The sequence below is a fragment of the Bactrocera tryoni genome, chromosome 3 (genome assembly GCF_016617805.1).
Source record: "Bactrocera tryoni isolate S06 chromosome 3, CSIRO_BtryS06_freeze2, whole genome shotgun sequence".
Lineage (NCBI taxonomy): Eukaryota > Metazoa > Arthropoda > Insecta > Diptera > Tephritidae > Bactrocera > Bactrocera tryoni.
The window spans coordinates 69,454,176-69,475,022 of NC_052501.1; the positions used below are offsets into that span (position 1 = coordinate 69,454,176).

At 38.8% G+C, this 20,847-nt stretch overlaps 2 protein-coding genes across 3 annotated transcripts in view; both read right to left on the reverse strand.

Moving 5' to 3' along the window:
- LOC120771530 (golgin subfamily A member 1) overlaps positions 1-2,862 on the reverse strand; it is a 4,724-nt gene extending 1,862 nt beyond the window's left edge. Inside the window, exons 1-4 of one of the 2 annotated variants that reach the window (XM_040099588.1) lie at positions 2,275-2,862; positions 1,854-2,213; positions 913-1,338; positions 584-682 (exon numbers count right to left, since the gene is read on the reverse strand). In XM_040099588.1, coding sequence (XP_039955522.1) covers positions 584-682; positions 913-1,338; positions 1,854-2,213; positions 2,275-2,463 — 1,074 coding nt within the window. In that variant the 5' untranslated portion in view covers positions 2,464-2,862. The remainder of the gene's footprint in view (positions 1-583; positions 683-912; positions 1,339-1,853; positions 2,214-2,274) is intronic. The other variant, XM_040099589.1, reaches the window with a different exon arrangement.
- Positions 2,863-14,192: 11,330 nt separating this feature from the next.
- LOC120771792 (elongation of very long chain fatty acids protein F-like) lies at positions 14,193-15,326 on the reverse strand. Its single transcript, XM_040099989.1, has 3 exons — positions 15,158-15,326; positions 14,896-15,086; positions 14,193-14,815 (listed from the first exon to the last, which is right to left on the reverse strand). The coding sequence occupies exons 1-3, from the start codon at positions 15,192-15,194 to the stop codon at positions 14,219-14,221; spliced, it is 825 nt and encodes a 274-aa protein (XP_039955923.1). The 5' UTR covers positions 15,195-15,326; the 3' UTR covers positions 14,193-14,218.
- Between the last annotated feature and the right edge of the window lie 5,521 nt (positions 15,327-20,847).

Genomic DNA, 20,847 nt, shown 5'->3' on the forward strand with positions numbered 1-20,847 from the left:
AAAATAATAAAAATAAAATTAAAAAAAATTACTAAATATAAAATTTAAAAAAATATTGAAAATAGAAAATATTGAAATACAAAAAATATTCAAAATAAAAGAAAATAATTATAAACATTAAAAAAATAAATAAATAAAAATATAAGAAACAAGAAAAAATGATATATGATAAAAATAGTAAAAATAATAATAAAAAAAAAATAAACATTATTAAAAAATATTAAAAATGTAATAATAATATATTACTGCGAAATATAATACTTGCATTGTAAATAAAATCTCATTTTTTGGAAGAAAATAAATCATTTATTCAAAATTAAGCTTGATACAATTTTTAACAAATAAGTAAATAACATAAAACACTTAACAAATATAAAAAAGGCATTAGTTGGCGCTTGTAAATTATTTATATGTACATATATGCCTCCAAAAGAAAGCAATTATTTGGTGATGCGTGATGGGGTTAATTTAAGCGTTTCAATTTCAATACGTGTGTGGAGGTATTAAATACATTTAAAACATTTTGTTTGGTTAGTTACATGCTATCCCATTGCAAATCATCAACATCAGCGGGTATACTCACAGCCTTATTGCGTTCATAAATAATTTGTTGCTCATTCTCCTCGCGACATTCCTTCAGCGCCATGTTTAATTCGTCTATCTCCTCCTCGAGCAACTTTATCTGGAAAAACAGAAGTGTTTTAGTTACAAATTTTACACAATTAGTAAATCGATATTACGTTTTTTAAATGTTTCTTCCTTCCTTCATGTCAATCTTTTCAAAATAATTTTATACACATGCACACATACACTTCTTTTCCAAATTAAAAACTCATTTGTATGCTTTTTAACCGAACCTTACACACCGCACCTTTTGGTAAAGCGGCGAGTTAATGCTGCCATATAACATACCTTATCTTCGCGCTGCTTCATATCGTCCTTTAGCTTCAACATTTCGAATTCTAATTGCTTCACTTTTTCATTTAAATCATCGCGTGCTCGCAGCGCCTTCCGTTTTTCGGTCGTCTCTTCGGCAACTTGTTTTGACAATCGACTGACTTGCGTTTCCAATGATAAATTCTGACCGCTCCATGTACTTTTTATATCGGATAGCTGCAAATGTGCTTCTTCCAAATGCTGTTCGAGCATTTTACGTTCTTGCACTAGCGCTTGCATTTTCTCGTCAGCACTGAATGAGTTAATCGCGTCTAAGCGTGCTTGTTCCATAATTTGCAGACGCATCTTTAAATGGCGATTTTCTTCTTCAACAGCGGCCAATGTAGTTGTTAAGTTATTTTTGCCCAATTGAGAAGAATGGCGTAGACGTTCCAATTCATCCTGTAAGAAAAATGTTAGCTATGTTGAAACGTATATATAATTTTTCTGATAATCTAAGCTGTAGATATGCTAACATAGTTATACACATACCCACGCACCGCCTTAACAATTATACGTACCAGCATGAGTCAGCGTCACCTTTAACTGTACACCAAAATGTATAAAGCATAGTGTGTTTTCTTTTTATTTGGCGAAATAAAATACATAAATGTGTAAAACGTAGATAATGTTGTGGCAAACTAAAATTATGTGGAAGTTTTAATGCGAAAGAAAATTCTTAAATAATACAGTCTGTAACCAACAACAAAGTAACTGTAGTATGGTAGTTAAAAGTATACGCAGCACTATACGTAATTTACTGTTAAAGCCAATAGATATTACTTAAATCAACAAGAAACAAAAAATTGATAGATAAGCATTGCGGTATTTAAAAGCTTATATTCAGCTACATATACATTTGTATATATATCGAAACGCACAAAACACATATAAACTTCGCTGGCACACTTATTCACCTGTAAATCCTCGACCATGGGCTCATATTGCTTCAGTCGTTCAAGTTCTGTGGTTAAGTTTTCAATTTGCTGCTGATTTTGTCGCATAGCTGCTAGACGATCAACCGCTTCTTGCTCACGGAATGATAAAAGATTTTTTAATTTCTCAATTTCGCTTTGCTGTAGATTTTGTATCTTTTCCTGTTCCTCACAATATATATCCTTTTGCGTTTGCGCTACTTTCACAGTTTCTAATAGGATTTCGTTCGTCTTTTCAATGCGTGTCTTCTCCTCTTGAATTGTTTGCAAGCGTGTAGTTAGATCTGTCACCTTGGTGGTTAGCTCATTACATTGACTACGCAATGTGGAGAGCTGTTCCGCCTGAAAAATTGTATATACTTTTATATTTTAAATGCATATTTAAATATATTTTTATGCTCACTCCATAACTCTGCGAATCCACACTGCCGCCTCCGCCGGTGTCCTCATTAGTCGAATTTACACTTAATGTCGATGAGAAACGGCTGCGTATCCGATTGTTGTTATGGTTGATGTGCCGTGTATTCGTGGCTGTTGGAGCCACGTCTGAACCTGTCTCCTCTTTGATTTTATTTTTTAATGAAGCAAACATTTTTCAATGCCGCTGTTTAAATGAAGTCTTATATGCGTAATTAAGTGCAGTAATAATGTTGTGTAAATCAATTGCCACATCCGTCATTTACATTTCACAAAACGGCACAGGTGAGTCTTACGAATTACTGCTACTCCCTGTCATCGACTTCCGCCTCACCACTTTTGTGTATTGGTATTTTTTGCTTATGTACACTGGATTTTTTGACTGTTATCAGACGCAATGTTAAAACAGACTGCTATACTTTTTGGTTTTTGTTATCGTAAATGCAAATTTGCTACGTTTAAAGTTATGCTAATGCAGCTTAGCAGGAAATTATCAGACACCAGTCGGTATTCTTATGTTTTCCACGATCGAAAAATTTAATCCCCACGTCCGTCCTAAGCTGATTGAAGTTTAGTTACGTTGGTAGTGAATTATTTATCGTAATCACGTAAACGTTTCAGAGGTATAGGGTGACACAGGGCACTAGCTTCGTGTAAATTAATAATTTCAAAATGCAAACATTATTTTGTGTCGGTATATTATTGTTATATTTTTTTTTTTTTAATTTTTGCGTTTATTGTTTTTAATTTTACATATACACCGCTACAAAATGCTTTAATTAGTCTTGATGTAAGATGAATATCTGTTTGAAGATTTTCAGATTTTAACTTTCCGGAAACAATTCTGCATGACTACATCCAAATTTGAGTTGTAACGGTTATCTAGTCGCCCTTAGGATGGAAAGGTTCAGATAAATTGCCATCGATGTCATCCATAGTGGGAGAGGTGTCAGATGTGTAGGGTTAGCTGGGCACGCAAAAGGTAGTTAGCTCATGCGAGGATTCGTTGTACGCTGGACATATATTTGATATGTCTTGGTCGATTTTCGATGATTTGGATTTGAGCCTGCTACAGTATCTAGTACGAAGCTGCGCAAGGGTCACTCTCAAATCTCGCGGCAACTCTAGCTCGTCCTCTGGAATGCGTAGTGGTTTGACTCCATTCACTGAGAGGGAGTCGATGAAGATATTTATGGCTGCACTGTGAATGGCGGTCAGTGCAATTTTGAAGTTAGTTGCGTCCGAAGTCTTTTCGGGGTATAGCCTTATGTCGTCGACGGAGTTGATAAGAACCTCCTGATGCTGCTAGAGGAGGTTCCGCTTCAAGCAGGTGGCTTAACCTCGTTTGGATCGGTAAGTTTTAGACTAAATCCAGGTGTTTGCAGCCGGTAGAGATTCCTACTAGTTCTTTCCTCTTACAAAATTTCTTCCCTAAAGGAGTGTGGGCGAAAAAGGGTTCCGGTCCAGTTTGTTTTGTTATCGCTACTTCTTTAGCTAAATTATAATTGTTGTTGTTGTTAGAGAGTGTGAAAAGATTTCTGAAGAAATTTCGAGAATTGTTGCCAAATTGACGGTCCTTGGCCGGAAAAACATCCTGTTCTTTCCGATTCCTTAGAATCGACTGTCATGGGAATGGTCAAATTAGTCGTTACCTTCTATACCTTTGCGTTTAGAAAACCATGTTAAGCTTTTAAAGACACTATACTACCATTAAGGATCCCAGTTCTTTTTTATTGTCCAAAAATGTCTTGGTATTTTTTTGTTTTTAAAAAGTATTTGCTTAGAAAGCTTCTCCCGATGACTTCCTGTTTCTCAGCGGATATTTCCGCATATTATGTTTGTAAGATTTTCAGCTGGCATGGGTTCCGTAAATTAGCCACTTTGTTTGTGTGGTTCCGAGCTCCGGTTCGAAGCAGCTTTGTTCTGGCTGCTGCAGCTAGAAGGAAACTTCTCATCTCTGGCGTGTTCTTCGAAGACAGTGCTCTCTGCTGCCAGCTGTGCTTGTATTCTTGGTACATCTCATTTATTTGACTTCCACATGAAATACAACAACTGCAAATATTTGCACAATTTTATTATCAAAAGTCTTCCAGTAAAATAGGTAATAGATAGTTTAAATGGCCATGTCAATATCCAAATAAATTCCAAATAACTCGACCATAACCAGCACTCCACAAATTTATTCATTTTTTTATGTGTGCGGGCCTCCTCTCAATCGATAAGTCTAATATTTCAGCCAAGCCGTTTTGCTCCTCCAGATTTTTTTTCATTGTATTTTGCTCTTATTATTATTATTTAGAACTATGAATGGCAGCATCAGCCTACAATGGCGCAAGACTGTCTACTTCCGTCGGCAGGCAGCGACGACGCGAGGGCAAATCGCTCGCTCTAGCGTTGAGCTCTGATAAGCGGTCGGCGGACAAAGTCTCAAGTCTTTCGGTGCGGTTCTTCTTCATGCTTCGCCTTGTTCTTCTTCGTCTTCTTGCTCAGCGTAGCATCTCCATTTGCAAAGGCAGAAGTTAAGTTATGCTCTGCGTCCTTTAATGTATTTGTGCAGTTTGTTGTTGTTGCTGGATTTTCTTCCGGCTTCCGGTGTTTTCCACAGCGTTGTACTGGTAGTTGTAGTTTTAGTGCTATGTGTCTTTGTATATATATGTGTGTGTGTGTGTAATGGCAACTACAACCTATAAATTGAATGCTTATATTTTATGAGCATTTGTGTATGTGTATGTGTGTGTGTATGCGTGTGTGTGTTGGGTTTACTTCCTTCCATTTTTTGTTATCATTTGTGTGCATGTCCTTTGTTAAGGGCGTTTGAGATTTCTATTGTTACTTGATTGTTGTTGCTGTTGTTGTTTGCGTTACGTTCAATTCGATTGCTCGCATTTTCTTGCTTATTAGACTACTTTTATTTCAGACAGAGATACATATGTACATACGTATGTATATATAAGTAAGAACTGGTATCTGCCTATTTGATTCACCCACCATATGTAGATATATACATATGTATGTATCTATATTAGGGTGTCCATTATATACCAAATTGATTGCAGACGCCTCTGAAGCTTCATTTTTTGTCCATACAAGCATTTGACCCCAATGGTTCAGATTGTATGACAGCTATATGTTATAGTGGTCCGATATTGGATAATGCCTCACGGTGAAAAGAACGTGTGCAAAATTTCAGATAAATATCTCCGAAACTAAGCGACTAGTTCACGTATATACAAACTGACGGACGGACAGGGATTGCTAAATCGGCTCAGCTCGTCCTTTTATCATTTATAATACATATTTCATAGTTTCTCCAACCATTCCTGCTAGGTGTTACAAACTCAACGTCAACAGACACCCTAATGTACATACAAATCTAGGTGTACTAATCCATATGAATATCTTTAATACATACAAGTACATACATACATAAACACATTCGTATGCAGAAAAATAATAAAATTTCCTCTGAATTTTCATACCAATCAGTAACAAGTACAGGGTTTTCCAATAACAGTGATATGATTTCTTAAAAAAAAAAAATAGTTACGGAAATTCAAAGGTTTTTCATTTAATCTGAAGTACAATCGTCTGAGCTGTGTGACAGACAGAAGCACACCGTCAACAAACTGATTGGACCTTGTCAGTGTGGCTTCAGGTCTAGAACTTCAACAACGGACCAGATATTCACCATACGCCAAATATTGAAGCAGACTTGTAAGAAGAGAATCGACACACACCATCTCTTCGTCGATTTCAAAGCTGCTTTTGACAGCATGAAAAGGAATTGTCTTTATGCCGCTATGTTTGAATTTGGTATCTCCGCAAAACTAATACGGCTGTGTAAACTGACGTTGAGTCATATCGAAAGTTCCATTAAAATCGAAAAAGACCTCGCCGACAACAACGTCAGTCTCGAAATCCAGCGCAGAACAACTGTTTCCAATAAGTGCTACTTCGGACTGAGTGGAAAAACGAGAAGTAAAGTCCTCTATCGACGAAAAATGACCAAATTCTGCAAGTCACTCATCATTCTCGTCCTCCTAATTGCTAAATTGACGTAGTTCAGCAAATTAAGAGACAGCGGCTACGTTAGCTAGGTCATATAGTCCGAATGGATGGAAACACTCCTGCTCTGAGATTTTTTAACGTAGTACCCGCCGAGGGAAGCAGAGGAAAAGGAGGACTTCCACTTCTTTAGAAAGACCAAGCTGAGAAGGACCTGGATACAATTGGAATATCCAATTGGGCCAAACAGCGAAAAGGAAGCACGACTGGTATACTGTTGTAAACTCGGCTATAAACGCGTAAGCGGTGTCTAGTACTTTTCCCACCAAATCAAGTCGTATGTCATGAATAGCATGTCTAAAACTTTAAGAGAGTCTGGTTTATTGCTAGAGATCAATGACTTCAAATAACCCCACAAAAAGTAGTCTAATGATGTTGAATCACAACTCCTCGTAAGCCATTCAATGTCACAATTTTTTGCTACAATCGAATCTTCAAATTTTGGTCGCAATAATTCTGTTGTTCCAAGTGTTGTGTGGCACATAGCCCCGTCTTGTTAGAACCAGATGCTGTCAGATCAACTATTTCCAATGACGGCCATAAAAAGTTAGCTATCATAGATCTATAGTATACCCCTTTCCAATGACAGTAAAGAAGTACGTATCATTGAGTCCACTAGACCAAAAACCATACAAAACTGTCAACTTTGGTTGTTTATGAATAATTGGAGCATTTTCTTCGCAACAGAATCGACAAACCGACAGGAAGGATGATTTTTTTTATTTCGTTGTAGTTTTCAAGTTGTTCCAGGGCAAAATCAGCTAATTCACTACGTTTACGGTAGTCCAATGGCTTCAGTTCTTGAGTGAGAATAATTTTATCCGAATGAAAGCACAAATCCTTTCTCTCAGGTTGTGGCTTGAGACAGTCACAATTCTAAAAAACGTCTTGAGTCGACAAATTGCGGTCTTCGGCAGTACTTGCCTAAACGGCATAAATATTTTCATATTTTCAAAACACACTCGGTGGTAATTTTACGGTCGATAATTTAGTACATGAGTCAGTCGACTGAGAAATGGAAAGCTGTTAGCCAAGCGTCAGCATTCATAATGATAAGACTCAGACTTTTTCAACAGATTCAGCGTCCGTCAGTTCGCACAATAGAGGAGACTTAAATGTTCTGTCCCTAACATCACGAAGTAATTTAACCGGTGGTTTCGTGGGAGATTCTTGAGTTGGGTGTAGGTTAGGTTTAGCGGATAAAAGTTCCGCATTCCGGCTTGCGATGCTTCTCCCTACTATTAAAAATATGATATTAAAAATGGCCGAAACTACACTTATAAATCATATCATCCCTATTGGGAAACGCGGTATATTTATTTCACAATTTTCTTGCCACTTGAGTATAACCAAACTTTCGTTGAGTACACTTCGTTAGCTTATCGCATATGCAGTTATACTCGTATGTAGTCATACGTTTTGGCTTTTGTATATGTATAAGTATTTATAAATAATTATATATCTACAATAGCAGCCTATAGACGAAAAGCACCTACGTTCCGCAACTGTTTTTTTTATCCCGTTTTAGTGGATTACAAAGCCACTTGCTTTGTTAGTGCACTACTTTTCAGAGTTCCCAATGAGGCAGACTTAAAGGATAATACATCTAAGAGGGTCGTGTGAAAATTTCAAGTCGAACGGTCTAGCCATTTGGGAGAAACATTCTCACCGACTCTGATAATAGCGTTTCGAGAATATAAAGTTTAAAGTTTTGAAAGCAAAGTACGCTAAGAGCCGTTTTCTCCTAGGCTGGTTAGTACCCATCTGTCTGTTAAGTTCTGATTAACTTAACCAGAACTAATTCTTTCGGTAAGATGGTTGCTAACCAGACATTGAGGCGGCCTTAAGTTAAACAAGTAATCAAGGGCTAAGTTCGGGTGTCACAGAACATTTTATACTCTCGCATGATAAAGTGATAATCGAGATTTCATTATCCGTCATTTACATATTTTTTATTTTGCTGTAAAATTAATTAGATTAGTAGTTCCTGAGATATGGTTTTTGGTCCATAAGTGGGCGACGCCACGCCCATTTTCAATTTAAAAAAAAGCCTGTGTGCAGCTTCCTTCTGCCATTTCTTCCGTAAAATTTAGTGTTTCTGACGTTTTTTGTTAGTCGGTTAACGCACTTTTAGTGATTTTCAACAAAACCTTTGTATGGAAGGTGGGCGTGGTTATTATCCGATTTCTTCCATTTTGAACTGTATATGGAAATGCCTGAAGGAAACGACTCTATAGAGTTTGGTTGACACAGCTATAGTAGTTTCCGAGGTATGTACAAAAAACTTAGTAGGGGCGGGGCCACGCCCACTTTTCCAAAAAAAAAAATATGTCCAAATATGCCCCTCCCTAATGCGATCCTTTGTGCCAAATTTCACTTTAATATCTTTCGATTTTGTCCATCTTCGAACTTAACTTTCTTATGGAGCCTTATATCTGACTCTTTTAGTTTTAGGACTTACAAACAACCGTTATGTGAACAAAACTATAATACTTCCTTAGCAACTTTGTTGCGAGAGTATAAAAATTCCGACAAATACGTTCATATATCCGAAACTATTTGCCGGATCAACTGAAAATTTTTGGAAAATATTCAAAAATATAACCTAATTATAATATATCTAGGTCGAGAAGGGAAATGATGTGTGACATAACTGACATAGCTGAAAAGAACCGCGATAGCTGTGAGCGAAAGAGATGAATTACCTTGAGTGGGTAAATATTATGTTCGCTTCCTAGCATTTTAGAGTCCTGATAGCCACCTATCGGTTAAATCACCGGTTAGCGCTATCGAAGATTAAAGCTTCTATGAGTTTCTTAAGGTAGATGAAGAGGGTTTTGTAGTTCCCAGATCTGCTAATTTTGTGCTCTGTAACTTCTTTTAGGTCCTGAAAACCACCTATCGGTTAAGTTACCGATTAATTACCCAGTTGCGCCATCAAAGATTTCTGTTAAAGTTTCAAGGAGTTGCTTCAGGTAGATAAAACTGGTTTTGAATTCTCAGATCTACTAACTTTTTGTTCTGTAACATAGACTTTCTATCGACTGCTCTCTTTCTTCCAAATGATTTAAAGTTATACGCCAGGGTTCGAGGTGTAGTACACATACGTTAACCGCAGCTTTCCATTGATTCACGCTTGAGCTTACGCAAAGCTGTTCAAAAAATATGGTTACATGGTCGAGGCAGAAAAAATTACTAACCCATCTCACAGCACTATCGTATAGTCAGGCAATTAAAAGAATGCTTCAGCGTACAAACAGACATTTTGAGTATGTCCGTATTGGGGCGAACTTTTAATCAGCTGCACAGAAAGCTCTAACTACACTCGTTAACCACTTGCTAGTTATTAATGACACTCAAAGCATCTGTGTCCGGCTGGGCGCTCATTCATATTTTGTTTTGTTTTCCAAGTTGTAGTGGGCAGTGCTTTTCGGTCCATCGACTTTATTACTATTGATATTACCCTCATTAAATTTGATGATGATGTTGTTGTGCCGGTCATCGTGGCGTATGTGGAATTTTTTTCTTACATGTTTGCAATACTACTTGCATTAGGGTGTTCCTTATTTAATGGGATAATTATGTTTGTTAAACGATAAATGAACTTTCAATTGAGACAAACTCTGAATGGCAATAAAAAATGCTTCATTAATGTTTTCTTCCAGACCGCTATATATACAGTTATTACTAGGCATGTATTTTTTTTTACTTCATATTTTCATTTCACAGTGAAAGGAATTAATTTAATATTTAACTAGCAGACACCCTAGTATAAATAAAAGAAAACATTACCTCATACATTGGCTTTTATTAGACTCGTTACGCGACCTTGCTTTGCGAGCATTGAATCTCGAAAATATCAACTTTGGTGAAGTGGTGTCGGTATGTATGAGTCCATAGCAATTTTTCAGTGTATATTTGTAAGCTTACAATTGCTTTCTCTTGTATTCCTTTGTTAGGTTATTGTAACTTTTATTTATCCTTGGGGATTTCATAAATATTACAAAATATTTTGAGCTTTTGTGTTCAGGTAAATAACTAACTTAGGCAAGAATACAGTTTAGAGTTCCGACGTCTGCACTAGCGCTAAAGTAAGGGAGCACAAGTTTAGCGTATGATTTCTAGTTGCCGAGTAGAATGGCTTATTCTTCTTTACTGGCGTAGACACCGCTTACGCGAATATAGCCAAGTTAACAACAGCGCGCCAGTCGTTTCCTCTTTTCGCAACGTGGCGCCAATTGGAGATTCCAAGCGAAGCCAAGTCCTTCACCACATGGTCCTTCCAATGGAGGGGAGGTCTTCCTTTTACTCTGCTTCCCCCGGCGGGTACTGCGTCAAATACTTTCACAGCTGGAGTGTTTTCGTCCATTCGGACAACATGACCTAGCATTAATTCGCTGAACTAAAACAACGTCGTCGTATATCTCGGACAGCTCATCATGAAATCGAATGTGATATTCGGCGTGGCCAACGCGCAAAGAACCATAAATCTTTCGCAGAACCTTTCTCTCGAAAACTTGCAACGTCGACTCATCAGTTGTTGTCAAATCCATGCCTCTGCACCATATAGCAGGACGTGAATAATGAGTGACTTATAGAGTTTGGTTTTTGTTCGAAGAGAGAGGACTTTACTTCTCAATTACCTACTCAGTCCAAAGTAGCACCTGTTGGCAAGAGTTATTCTGCGTTGCATTTCGAGGCTAACGTTGTTGTTGATTCCAAGATAGGCGAAATTATCTACAACTTCGAAGTTATGACTATCAGATCCATTTCTGGGGTAGAAGATTGGGCGCATTTAATAGCGATTTACTCGGACACTGGGTGGTATGGGGATTAGCTGGACTGATGGACGATTAGTTGTTAGCGTTAGCTAGTCGGAATACCGAACAGTTAGGGTCGTTTGCGCGTGAGTTGTTTAAGCGGCGAAAGCGGTTAGCTGGAATTAGGGTTTAGTTTTTGTTTGATTGGTGTTTGTATGTGATGTATGTATGGGGTCCAACCCCTGCCACCAGTCCAGAGCCGTATGGAAGCTCAATTGGTAGTAGCTTCGGCTACGAGGTCTGCCTGGAGATTTAATTCTGGTACCACGGGCAGCAGGAGCTCTTGAAGTTTACTCCAACCTGCTCATTCGGCCTGGCCCCGCGGGGAGTATCGTGGTGGTTGTGGTTAAAATCCTCATACGGGAAGAACTGACATTGTCAGTTGAATTTGGAGTTGCGTTGTAACCGAGTGCCGGACGCAAAGCACGGCAGAGGTTTTTGATGGGCCTCGAATCTGACCAATTTTGTTAGTGTGTCCATTCCACACTGAAAATTGGTACTGAAAATGCCTAGCATTCTCAGGGTGCTGATCAACGCATTGATTTGAACCGCTGTGTTTTTGAGCGCCATGGAGTAAGGCTGTGGTCAGCAGGTACCCACGTTAAACACACCGGACGTTGTCAGACCCATTTGCTCTGCTTCCTTATCCAGTCTGAAGTAGAATGGCCCGTAAAAATTATGGCTCGCCCCAACAGAAATTAGCATGTGATTATTCGTCTATCCCTATCTTTTATTAAGGGAATATTTTACAATAATTTATGTAAAACTTCTATGTGGCTCTTAGGGTAAAAAGAAAACCTATAAGTACCGTCTACAAGCTAAGTCAAAGATACCTCAACGTGGCATCCAACTGAATACATAGAGCCGGCTTAGCTGTCCACCGAAGTAAAAGCAAAATGGTTTCACTATACATATTAGTAGGTGCAAAGTCTCAGAAGCCACATTCCCTTATTCGGAGACTCACGCCTCCAAACTGTAGATAATAAGATAAGCCTGGGTCTGGAGGCCAAATATTGAGGAGAGAGTAAAGAAGGCAACGGTTGCCCTATGCTGCTGTAGAGAAGCTAAAGGAAAAAGGTGGGGAGTCTCACCAAAGGTTATGTTTTGGTGTAATCAACTGGTGACTCGTAAGAAGCTTGCGCGTGTCCATAAAAGCGGCTCTTTTAGACTTGGAAAAGTGCGGACTAACTACATCAATAATGGCACTTAATGTCACTCTACACATAGCACCCATGGATATTGCCGCACTAAGCCTCAGAGAAACTGGGTATATGACGGAGTCCAAACAGGGTCACGCTGAAATCATCACCTTCCTCTTCGCTCATACACACATGGGCAGAATTGCAGCCAGCTTTTTCATAGATGGTTTCAAGCTGAGGGGAAAGTTGGAGCGGATGTCTTTGTAAGAAACTCTCCCTAAATATTAGCTTTAGGCTGCTGCACCTTCTCTTGTGCGTTTCAGATGGAAGTGGCTACTATTTAGATTACTGCTCCGGAGTGCAGCTTTTTTCAGGGTGGTGAGCATTCGCTCCGACATCAGGGCGGCGAAATTAGTACTGATCTGGCAAAATGTGCGCTCAAAGTCTGGTTTGGTCTGGTCTTACTAAAAATAGCAACATGCTACTTCATCATCAGACTCGTTTGAGTGCCTGAGTTTAGTGGAATCGATGGAAACTGCAAATTCGATGAAGATGGTACACTCGAAACCCATTCACAACGGAGTGGAAACGAATCGGATCTTCATTGCCATCTGGCACTAGATATATCTGAAAGCGCTTTGTCGATTTATGACCCTAGTTCTAAGAACCACAGCGGACCGGCGTTATAAGCTGTTTAAGTGAGATCTCCTTTTTTAGAATCAAATATTTAACCTCAGCTAACCTAAATCGGTAAAGTTATCTCATGAAAAAAAAGAGTTTCTATACAAGAACTTGTTTTTGATCGTTCGGTTTGTATGCTAGCTTTTTGCTATAGTAGTTCGATCTGAAAAATTCTTCAGATATCGCAGAGTTGCCTTGGACAATAATTCAAGCCAAATGAAGTGAAGATATCTCGTCAAATGAAGAAGTTTTCCACGCAAGGTCTTTTCAGTTATATGGCATAACAAAGAACGGGCGTTCCGATAAATGAGGGGGAGAAGAGGATTTGTGTAAAACTTAAGATCAATATCTCAAAAGCAAACTTCGTGAACTCAATCGACTCAGCTCATCAAGCGTCTCCGATGGTTTCTTCTGGGAGTTACAAATTTCGTGGAAAACTTAATGTGTAGATATATTCCGTTCAGGAAAAAAATTGGAGATTCTCTCAATAATTGTTAATCTCGGTAAGCATAATTATGACATCGAAACAAGCTCACCTCGAATTTTCGGAGAAGGATATTTATTTGCTTCTAAATATGAGCTCTAGGAACCACGATTTGCGAGTTTGTTAAATATGAATCCTTTGGACTTAAAATTTTCGATGGAGCTCTTGGATCCACGACTTCCGAGTTCGTTAAAAAGTGGAACCTTTGGATTTTGAACTTTGGGCGAATAACTGGATACGAAATTACCATATCAACAGTAATGAAATCAAAGGGGGAACAACCATAACCACCACGGTGAGCTCTTGCACGATAATCAACTTCAGCTCGTATTAATAATGACCCTATATCGGGAGGTCTAAGTATGTCGTGACAGCTAGCCAGTATTATCTAACATAACATAACCTAACCTTTGTTCAGTAGGCACGGTTAATATACGATTTTGCTAACTTTCATACTGCAACATGGAAAACTAAGGACTTTAAGGATCCAAGCGAAGTTCCCTACCCGGGAAATGATTGGATATTGCAACTGTTATTTTAAATTCGAAAAAGATATAAAAGCGTTAAGACTTACCGACGTTAATCGATACCGACCGTGTATGAGACGGGAGTTAGATGACAGAAAATTCTAAAAAAAAGAGTCCTGAGCATGATATTGGTTTTATTTTTGAGCTTGAAATTACTCGGTTGTATATTTTTTCAAATACAATTCTCTTCCAAACCGAATACTTTGCAATATTTTTAATTCGTTTTAATCATTTTGTCGTTCTTGTCAGATGCAACAGCTTTTTGTCCCTTCCGTAAATATGTGCGTACATAGAATTTGCCAAATAAATACAACATTATGAAAGATTGAAAGACAGCAAACCACAGCAAGCCCTTGGGAAACTCACATTGCGGCCGAAAGATCAACGGATAGGAGTGATGCAGTAGAACCAGTACGAAATGCGTCAGCTGCAATCTTGTGATGTATTTCTTCCACCACAAACCCGTTTTCATATTCAGCGCCGACATGAAGTAATACGTGTACATGAAACCATGCACCGCACAATTCATTATAACGACGCTGGCGTATTGGCCCACACCACCATAATAGGTGGCCAGATAGTAGTTGAAGGTGCTCATCATTATGTGATGGTAAACGTGCAGGAAGGACACCTGCTTGAAGCTTTTGCGCAGCACAAAGAAGATCGTCTCCACATAATCGATCACTTTCAAGAGGTAAAAAGCGTAGAGTCCGCGTAAGTTGAGCTTCTGCAGCGTCGGTGAGTTAGGATATTTGGCTAGACAACCGAAATCGGGCACTTCCGCACGGTGCGTATAGAACGTGACGATCATCTGAAGGAATGCGAACAGATTGGAATTTTTTTCTTGGATTATTTTGCAAAACTATGCACAGACTTTGTCGCACAACTCACCACGTAGCACAGCAAGCAATTGGCGAGTACTTGTAGAAAATTATAGATTAAAATCACTTTTTTGATATTGTACGGCTTGCGGTTGCGCATGAAAACCGGCCCGATGACCAGCACGATGGCGAGGTAGGCCAATGTTAGCGCAATGATTGGCACAGGTGAGCCGAGTAGTGGCAATTGCTCGGCCACAGGATCTGTAAGTTAAGAGAAATTGAGTAGACAAGTGTCAAAATATTATTTAAATTTATATTCCAATTGACATTACCGCGCTCGTGAAATATGCTTTCTAAACTTAGTGACATTTGTCGACTTTAAGAGTTTACGGACGTATTAAACAAAATGTTTGAGAGCACCAAACGGGTCCAGCGTAACTTATAAACAGCTCAGCGTCTAATAAATTATTGTTATGTGAGTTTAAATGCGAGCTCTATGCAAATGTTAAATGTTTTTTATTGTAAATATAAAACGGAGTTTGTACGCACAGAGTAAGCTACGAGCAAAACAAAACGAATTGAAGAGTAAGGTAGTGATAAAATCGGGCGCTGCCGAACATTACTTAGGCGCTGAATGTGGGAAGTTACATACCGATTTTAATAATTTTCATCACCGAATAACATAATGCTAACAGAAATATTATCGCTCAAATTGAAATGTTGGATAAGCTTAACCAAAGGCCCGTCTTTGAATATAATGTTTATGCCAGAGAATAGGCAAACAGTGGGCGGAAAGCAGTATATTTAGTTGGACAGTGGACAGTGTCTTTCAGGCCCAGGTTGCAGTCATTAAGGTATCAGCAGATACCATTCCGATATCAGAGCCTTGAACTCATTTATAGTGCGTTCAGGGCTGGTGGAAGACTGCCTGACCTCGCTATTAATAGCATCGAATGCATTTGTGATAAGACTGGTATGAGGCCACAGAGGAATCGCAGTAAACTGTAAAACTGATGAACTAGCAAGGAAAGGCACTTCAGAGCCTTTATCGGTAGAATGGGAGCGGATCGGTGCTCCCTTATCCGCTTGTGGTCTACTATTAAATAGCTGTGCTTCGCGGAAGCTTGGTCAGCGCTGGGACACAATCGGTAGATGCGCTGTCGCAAAAGCCTTTTGGCCCAAGATCGATGGCAAAAGATCAGGTGATCTCTTTGCCTCAGTAAGGTTAGCCCTCCCCAGCAGTGGGGCTTTTAACGGGCCATTACCCTATTGGCGTTCACGCAGTAAGGCTGGGAATCCTACCGGACGCAGCGAAAGCCGTATGGAGAAAGATGAGGTGGAAACAACTCAACACTTCCTTCTTGACTTGACGAATAACACGCGTGATGTTTTGCTCCAAGGTGTGAATCAAAGCAGGATTGTCAGCAGAGACTTTGGACTTTATTTATCCCCACAGAAAAAAGTGTAACGGTGTGATATCACTCGATTTTGGTAGCCAATCGACCGGTTCAAAACGTGAAATTCGCTGCTTACCGAAGTATTCTCTCAATAAATCCATTGTTTGCGATATGTAGGAAGCGGCACTATCTTATTAAAACCAAAAGTCGCCCAGATCAAGAGCTTCAATTACAGGTATCAAATTGATGGTTATCATGGCGCGATAATGGTCGCCATTGACGGTTCTAACCGGCATAATTTTTGAAGAAATATGGCTGGATGATTCCACCGACTCCCAAACCTCACCAAACCGTTGTTTTTCTGTATGAAGTGGCAGCTCTTGAATCTCTTCAGGTAGCTTTTCGTCTTATATGCAGCAATTTCGCTTTCTTAATACCTATTGAGCCAGAAATGTACCTCATCGCTCAACAAAATTTGGGTTGAAAACGTCGGATCTTCTTGGAACTTTTTAAGAACCCATAAAGCGAAACGATGTCGCCTGGGAAGGTCGAGCGGCTTCAGTTCTTGCATTTTGTATTTTTCACGGTTTCAATTTAAGATCTCCACGTAAAATGCGCCAAGTCGTTCTATAGGTCAATCCGAGTTCCTGCGAACGGCGCCAAATCGACTCTCCACGGTCTTAGCTCTTAGCTACGGCTGCTATATTTTCATCACCACTTGCTGGACTTGGTTTATTTGGTCGAATATTATCCAATAATGAATGCTGGGCCTCAAGATGGGTGATGCTGTTACGACTAGTATGCTCAGTAGGCCGACTATGTCGATCATAAGGTAATCAGCCGAAGTAAACGCTTTTGCTTGCTCCGATTTAACTCTGTTTTGACAGATTAACTGGTAATTTACTGTTAATTGATTTTAAGGTAAGAGTTGTATGAAGACGGGCGTGGTCATTAGCCGGTTTCGTCCAATTTTTCAAAGACAGGGGTTAAATTAACTCTTCAATCCTGCTATGCTATTTGCGGCGTCTACACTCATATCGAATGATTTGTGGGCGTGGCAATGATCCGATTCCAGCCACTTACGCATGAAGTCTCTTCCGATATTATACACCTTTGCCGCACGCTGCGCGGGTATAAAAATGCGAAAGAAATTGTTGTAGAAAATTTTTTGACGCAAAAAGAAAGAAAACATTATAAATAATTATATGCATTCCAGCAATTATATAAGCAACAGTAAATATTTAAGTACGCACCCAACCTTGTTAACATAATTAAAAGCATATTATTGCACTAAAAGCAATTTAGCTGTTAGTGACAAGTACAAAATAGGAACATAATACATACATATGTATATGTATATCGTCAACTAAAATGCAAAACAATGTATCATAAAACAATCGAAATTGAGTTTTTTTATTGCTTACAATTCACTACATAATATTACATACATATAGGCAGGATTGTCAGCTTCCGCTGTCAGTTATAACCAATTCATAACCATTTAATAACCAATATGTAACCATTTTTCATAACCATTTTATAACCAAAACTCAAAATTTTCTTCAATATATGTGGGTTTATTATACCGTCTCTTCTTCGCCTGCAAATTTATGAAAAGTGATGTTACTTTATTTTGCATTTTAGGTGACGATGCCATATATTTAAATATATGCTTTTTATATCGTAGTGTTGTTACCTGCTTTATAATAAAAAAAAATGTTGAAAAAATTATTGTGAATATCAGAGATACTCATTTTTTCACAAAGTGACATTGTTCTTTAAAAAGTTGTGTTGCAAAATTTTCCCTCAAACACCTATGATCGATCATCTGCTCAAATTTCGATGGGCTTTTCCTGAAGCAGAAATATATTTTAGTTTGTAATGAGATCGAACTCAAGTTCAAGTAAAATACCAAAAACAATTAGGAATAATTAACAAAAGTCCCTGTTGAGAACAGATCTCTTAAGTGACAGGCAATGAATACTCTCAGTTTAATTCTCTCAGATCATCATCAGACTTGTTAAGACTGCGTTCAGACGAGGATTATTATTGTCGCTCATTATAGCAAATTCTCATTTGGTATCGCTCATTGAGCTCTATTAAGCTTAAAATTTAGAGGATCACTTCGTGGCTTTAAAACTAAATCATATCGCGGCGTGAAAGTCACCAGACCAGACATGAGTCTGCTTTACTTATATAGAGCGAACGGGCAGCCAACTTTCCGTGAGGTCACCTTGTGAGTTCTAAATCATATCATATCGCGGCGTGAGAGTCTCCTAAGTACTGACCACGCACGGTGCCTGCTTTCTTATATAGAGCCAACGGGCAGCCAACTTTCCATGAGGTCGCCTTGTGACTTCCAAGTCAAGTCACATCGCGGCGTGAGAGTCTCCCAAGTACTGACCACGCCCGGTGCCTGCTTTACTTATATAGAGTCAGCGGGCAGTCAGGCATATAGGCATGAGAGTCACCTAAGCACTGAACAGGCACGGTGCCTGGTTTAATTATATAGAGCCAACGGACAACCAGATTCCAGTAAGGTCAACTTATGTCTTACAAATCAAAACACATTAGAGTCACCTAAGCACTGGTCAGGCACGGTACCTGCCGTACTTATTTAGAGCCAGCTGTCAGGCAACTTCCCGTGAGAGCACTTTTTTTCAAATCAAATCATATCGCGGCGTGAAAGTCACCAGACCAGACATGAGTCTGCTTTACTTATATAGAGCCAGCGGGCAGCCAACTTTCCGTGTGTTCACCTTGTGACTTCCAAATGATATCATATCGCGGCGTGAGAGTCTCCTAAGTACTGACCACGCACGGTGCCTGCTTTACTTATATAGAGTCAGCGGGCAGCCAGCTTCTCGTGAGATCACCTTCTGTCTTACAAATCAAATCATATCGCGGTACAAGAGTCACTTACGCACTGTCCAGATATACATAAAAACAGCGGTCAGCCAGCTTCAGGCCAGGCACGATACCTGCTTTACATCTAAAAATCCAGCTGACACCTAGTTTTCCCTGAGGTTACCTTGTGACTTCCAAATAAAATCAATAATCTCACTTAGATAGCTAAAGACCTTGTCATTTGTAATGTCAGGAACTCCTAACCATGGATCAAAAAGATCTACTAACCCCCTAGAGCAAGCCAAAGTTTATGGAGCCAGCTGATATCTACTCAAACCAATTCGCCGGTGTCGTAAAGTTTGACAACCAAGTTGCTTCGTCTGGTGAAAGCTGAACAGTGAAGTAGTAAGTTTCTAGGTGTTTTTAATTCATCTTCCTTCCTGGAACTTTGACAAGTTGCGTGCTTCAAAATCATTAGCTATGCCACGCCAGAGTCAATGGGATGGTTTCCAGTTAGAACACCTATAATTACGGTCATGTGAAGGTTGCTAAGCGCTAGTAGTTCCATGGACTTTTTAGGCTTCACTCTGAGCCGGAAGGCTTTCGCAACCCCACAAATGCTGGTTAATGATTAACGTTTCTGATCTCATGCGAATCCATAGCGCGGGAGTTCACCTGATTTTTCTCATCTTGGTGGTATTTGGATAATGATGCCCTTCTTGCGAATGTACTTAGTATGGATTTTTGATTTGATCTCTTAAATAGTTTATAATTTGTTTTTGAACTTTCATAACATATAGCATATATGGCATAAAGGTATTGGCTGTGGCTTATAACTTTATAAAAAGTGTGCTTAACCCGTACCCAAATAGGTTTAAAAAACCCAAATTGGGTTAAAATTGTCCCAAATAATCTCCCACTTAAGCTAAATCGTCTAAACTTCCTGAGAAAAAGTCTTTCTAACGTCTCTTTATAATCCGTAAAAAATGGTTGAAATCGGATGACAAATTACCCAAAAATGTTCGAAATCGGACAATAAATATCCAAGCTCCAGATTGCTGGGTAAGCCCTGTCAATATATCTAATATCTTCCAGCCGCATTTATGTAATATAAATTTTTCCAACTTCTGGTTGACCATCGGATCCCCGGGACATTGTGCCTCCAACTTTGATCTTCGAAAATTGTGAGAGTATAAAATTTTCGGCTACATCCGCACTTAGTTCTTCCTTCCTTTTATTATTTTTTAAAATTTCGAATAGGCGGAGAGCGGAATACAATTATGAAAAGATCAGCTGTTAAAGTAAACACATGTGTTTGGTTCAGTATGCTTTGGAAAATGATTTGTAGGCGCTCTCAACGATTTCCAATAAAAGTTGTATGCCATCCAATAAAAAGTCTTACTAAGTTCATGTCTAGTTGGACTTAATATTTATTAACAGCTGTAGCTAAAACTCTCTAACATATGTATGTTCTATGTTGGACTCTCTCTCTCCTCTCTGTGCTCTTCTGCGCCTTCTCTTCTTCGCAGTTAAATGACTGTGAAGTTCTTTGAAAAAAACTTTCTAGAATTCGTCAATTTGCAGTATAAAGTAATTAAGTCACTTAATTATATTAACCTTTTTAAGTTTTCGCTGAAATTGTTGTTGTAATAGAGCAAATGTCATAAGCTGTCACTAAACAACTCGTTAAAATGAAAAAAAAATTAAATAATTATGAAATAGTATAATAGTAGTCATAAAATCTGTCTCAGTAGTAAGTGAGGTATGCAAAAAATAAT